The sequence below is a fragment of the Octopus bimaculoides genome, chromosome 5, assembly GCF_001194135.2.
Source record: "Octopus bimaculoides isolate UCB-OBI-ISO-001 chromosome 5, ASM119413v2, whole genome shotgun sequence".
Classification (NCBI taxonomy): Eukaryota; Metazoa; Mollusca; class Cephalopoda; order Octopoda; family Octopodidae; genus Octopus; species Octopus bimaculoides.
This window is the reverse complement of record NC_068985.1, coordinates 104,548,907-104,552,025: the sequence shown is the minus strand read 5'-3', so window position 1 is coordinate 104,552,025 and position 3,119 is coordinate 104,548,907. Positions and strand designations below refer to the sequence as shown.

The following is a 3,119-nucleotide window of genomic DNA, read 5'->3' as shown; positions in this document are numbered from 1 at the left end:
GACACACAAATACATACACAAACATACATATATATATATATATATATTGTATAGCACTAGTGTAGCAATAATTGGGTACCCTCCCAGCAGTATACTGGATAGATACTATCCCTTAGTGGGTTGAACCCCCAACCCCTAACTCTCTCACGTTATATATATATACATATATACGACGGGCTTCTTTCAGTTTCCGTCTACCAAATCCACTCACAGGGCTTTGGTTGGCCCGAGGCTATAGTAGAAGACACTCGCCCAAAGTGCCACACAGTGGGACTGAACCCAGAACCATGTAGTTGGTAAGCGAGCTACTTACCACACAGCCACTCCTGCGTTGTATACAATTAAAAAGCTTATCCATTCTTAAGTATTTGTATCACCAGAACTTAATTCTATTTTTCTCAAATCTTGATTTAATAAAAGACAACTCAGTCTTGAAAAGGATATTTGATATTTATCAATCATAATTACCTCTGCCTTAGCAAAGGCGGAGGTATTGTTTTCAGTCGTGTTTGTTTGTTTGTCCGTGAACAAGATATCTCAAGAACCACATAGTGGGATTAAGAAGTTTATTTCACACTCATGTGGTACTGAGTTTTATATCACAACATGATACCAAAGTTAGCAGTAATATATGATAAATGTAAGAACTTACTCGGGAAGGTTGGCACATCACATTTCCTTATTTGGTCAGGCAGTCGACCATAATTCTGTACATCACACTTCCTTGACTGCTCAATGATGCGTGCAAAAGCATCAGGCCCATCTCGTATATTAGGAGAAGCTGAAGTAGTATAAAATAGAATACAAACACTCTGTTAGAACAAAAACACAATTAAAAATCTTTGTCAAATCAAATAATTAACAAGAAGATACAAAATAAAATTTTAAAAGTATATTAAAATTTAATGAAATAAAAAATCATTATTATGATTATTATTGTTATTTGTGTCTATTATAGAAAGGATTCTTCTTTTATTTTCTTATTATTATGAAGGTAGGGAGTGGGCAGAGTTAGTGGCATTTTGCCTGTCTTTACACTCTGAGTTCAAATCTCACTGAAGGCGACTTTTTGTTTTCATCCTTAGTATCAGTTGAGTACTGGGGTCAATGTAATCAACTAGCCCCCTCCCACAAAATTTCAGGCCTTGTGCCTTTAATAGAAAGGATTATTATTATTATTATTATTATTATTTTATAAATCAACACTTATTATCATTAGCACTGTCAAATCATCAAAGACCGAGCCTCTTGTTTTGTTATTTTATTTTTGTTTCACCATTTAGCAAGGAGGGAAGTCAGTGCCCCGTGGTTCATTACAGGACCTCCAAAAATAATGGGATGGAGGAAGGAAGTTACTCCGGAACTGAAAGTTTGGCCTGAATACTTGCAGCATTGTGGACTCTGCTAATGGCATTCAAGGTGCCAAGTGGTGCGTTAAATTGGATGGTGGATTAAACCTTTCATTACCTTATTATTTTTAAAATACAATGTCTTCCTTTTAATTAATTTCAGAAATATATAAGAATTTAGGAAAAGAACTGTCATTATTAAGATGGTGAATGCTACATAATTTAACATGAAATTTTCATGGAAGATCTTAATTTAGATCACTTTTTATAAATTACATATCCAATATAGGTAGAATCAATAAAACAAGTACTCCATCCAGTGAGATAAATATCAGTTTAATACACAACCAAAAGAACTACAAATAGTTTCATGCTTTTATGATACTATATATTAAATACTAGAATATGAGGAAGGCATTGCAAGTGATAGGTATCGAGCATCTCAATCAGTAAACTTCATTAGGAATCTAAATTCTAGTAGAAAGAAACTACATGAAAAGATAACACAAACCTCTTGATTCCTTGGTACGTACGCCCCAATTGATAGGATGTCGAGGAAGTTGCGGTGCTGCTAGAAGTCGGGCAGGGTCTTCTGGAAAGCAATTACAGTGATGTATTAATAATATTCTATAACTAGTGTTCCCGTGCCATCAGAAATGATGGCATAAAAATGATATGGATAATAAAATAAAAATAAAAACATTACAACCTCTATCTCAGTAATTGCTTCAACACCACGTTTCTAGTGTAAACCCTACCAGCAATGAGTTCACCTTGTTTTGGATGGTCCATTTCAGTATTAATTAATTCTTCCATTCTTGATGTTCTCTCTCTTTTGATTTCTCTTCTTTGTGCTGCTTCCTCTTCCATTTCATCTTGTCACCTTTGCACTGCTCTCATTCTTAGATATTCTCTCCTCACTGCTGCTTGCTCTTCTGTTTCATCTTGGCGCCTTTGTGCTGCTCTCTCTCTTTGGATATCTCTCCTTTGTGCAATTAGGTGCTCCTTTTCATTTTGACGTCTTTGAACCTGTCTCCTTGCATCTTGCACTTGTCTCTCTTGTCTCACTTCTTGCGATTGATTTAATAACCTTAATGTATTGTTTAATCTTCTTCCATCCAATTCTTCCTGAGTGAGACTAGCTGTTCTTCACCTTTGTCTCTCTCTGGCTAACCATCGCCTCCTGTCTGATTCATTCTCCATAGCTGGTGGATGAGTATATTTAATACAACGGAACACAAACTTCAAAACAAATGAGTATATATGTGTGTGTGTGTGTGTGTTAGTTTGTTTATATTTCTATACATAACCATACAAAGTCCCAAATTACACAGGATTACATTAACAGCATACACACAATGACTTATTTTTTTTCCAGCAACGTCTACACGTTCTCTATCTCTGTCTGTCTGTCTGTCTCTATCTCTGTCTGTCTCTATCTCTGTCTCTCTTTCACACTCTTTACCGCCTGAAATAGAAAAAGATCTTGAAGACAAACTTCACCGCCTTGGTATAATTCTACATTCATAAATATTTACAAACACCCACAGTGCCATGCAGTGGGACTGAACCTGAAACCACATACTTGCAAAACAAGCTTCTTAACCACACAGCCATGCCTGCACCTTTAGTTATGAAGATTTAATTCATAACTATTTGATCAGTAATTGGGAGATTTAACCTTATACTCATTATAGAAATCTGAGTAGGTTATCAATTAATTAAATAACTAAAAATATAGAATTTGTTGGACTTTTTTTTTTTTTTTTT

At 35.1% G+C, this 3,119-nt stretch overlaps 1 protein-coding gene across 2 annotated transcripts in view; it reads right to left on the bottom strand.

The window, feature by feature from the left end:
• Positions 1-3,119, bottom strand: part of LOC106879729 (ankyrin repeat and SAM domain-containing protein 3) — a 20,405-nt gene that overhangs the window by 11,127 nt on the left and 6,159 nt on the right. The window contains exons 6-7 of one of the 2 annotated variants that reach the window (XM_014929410.2): positions 1,861-1,941; positions 653-781 (exon numbers count right to left, since the gene is read on the bottom strand). In XM_014929410.2, coding sequence (XP_014784896.1) covers positions 653-781; positions 1,861-1,941 — 210 coding nt within the window. The remainder of the gene's footprint in view (positions 1-652; positions 782-1,860; positions 1,942-3,119) is intronic. The other variant, XM_014929411.2, reaches the window with a different exon arrangement.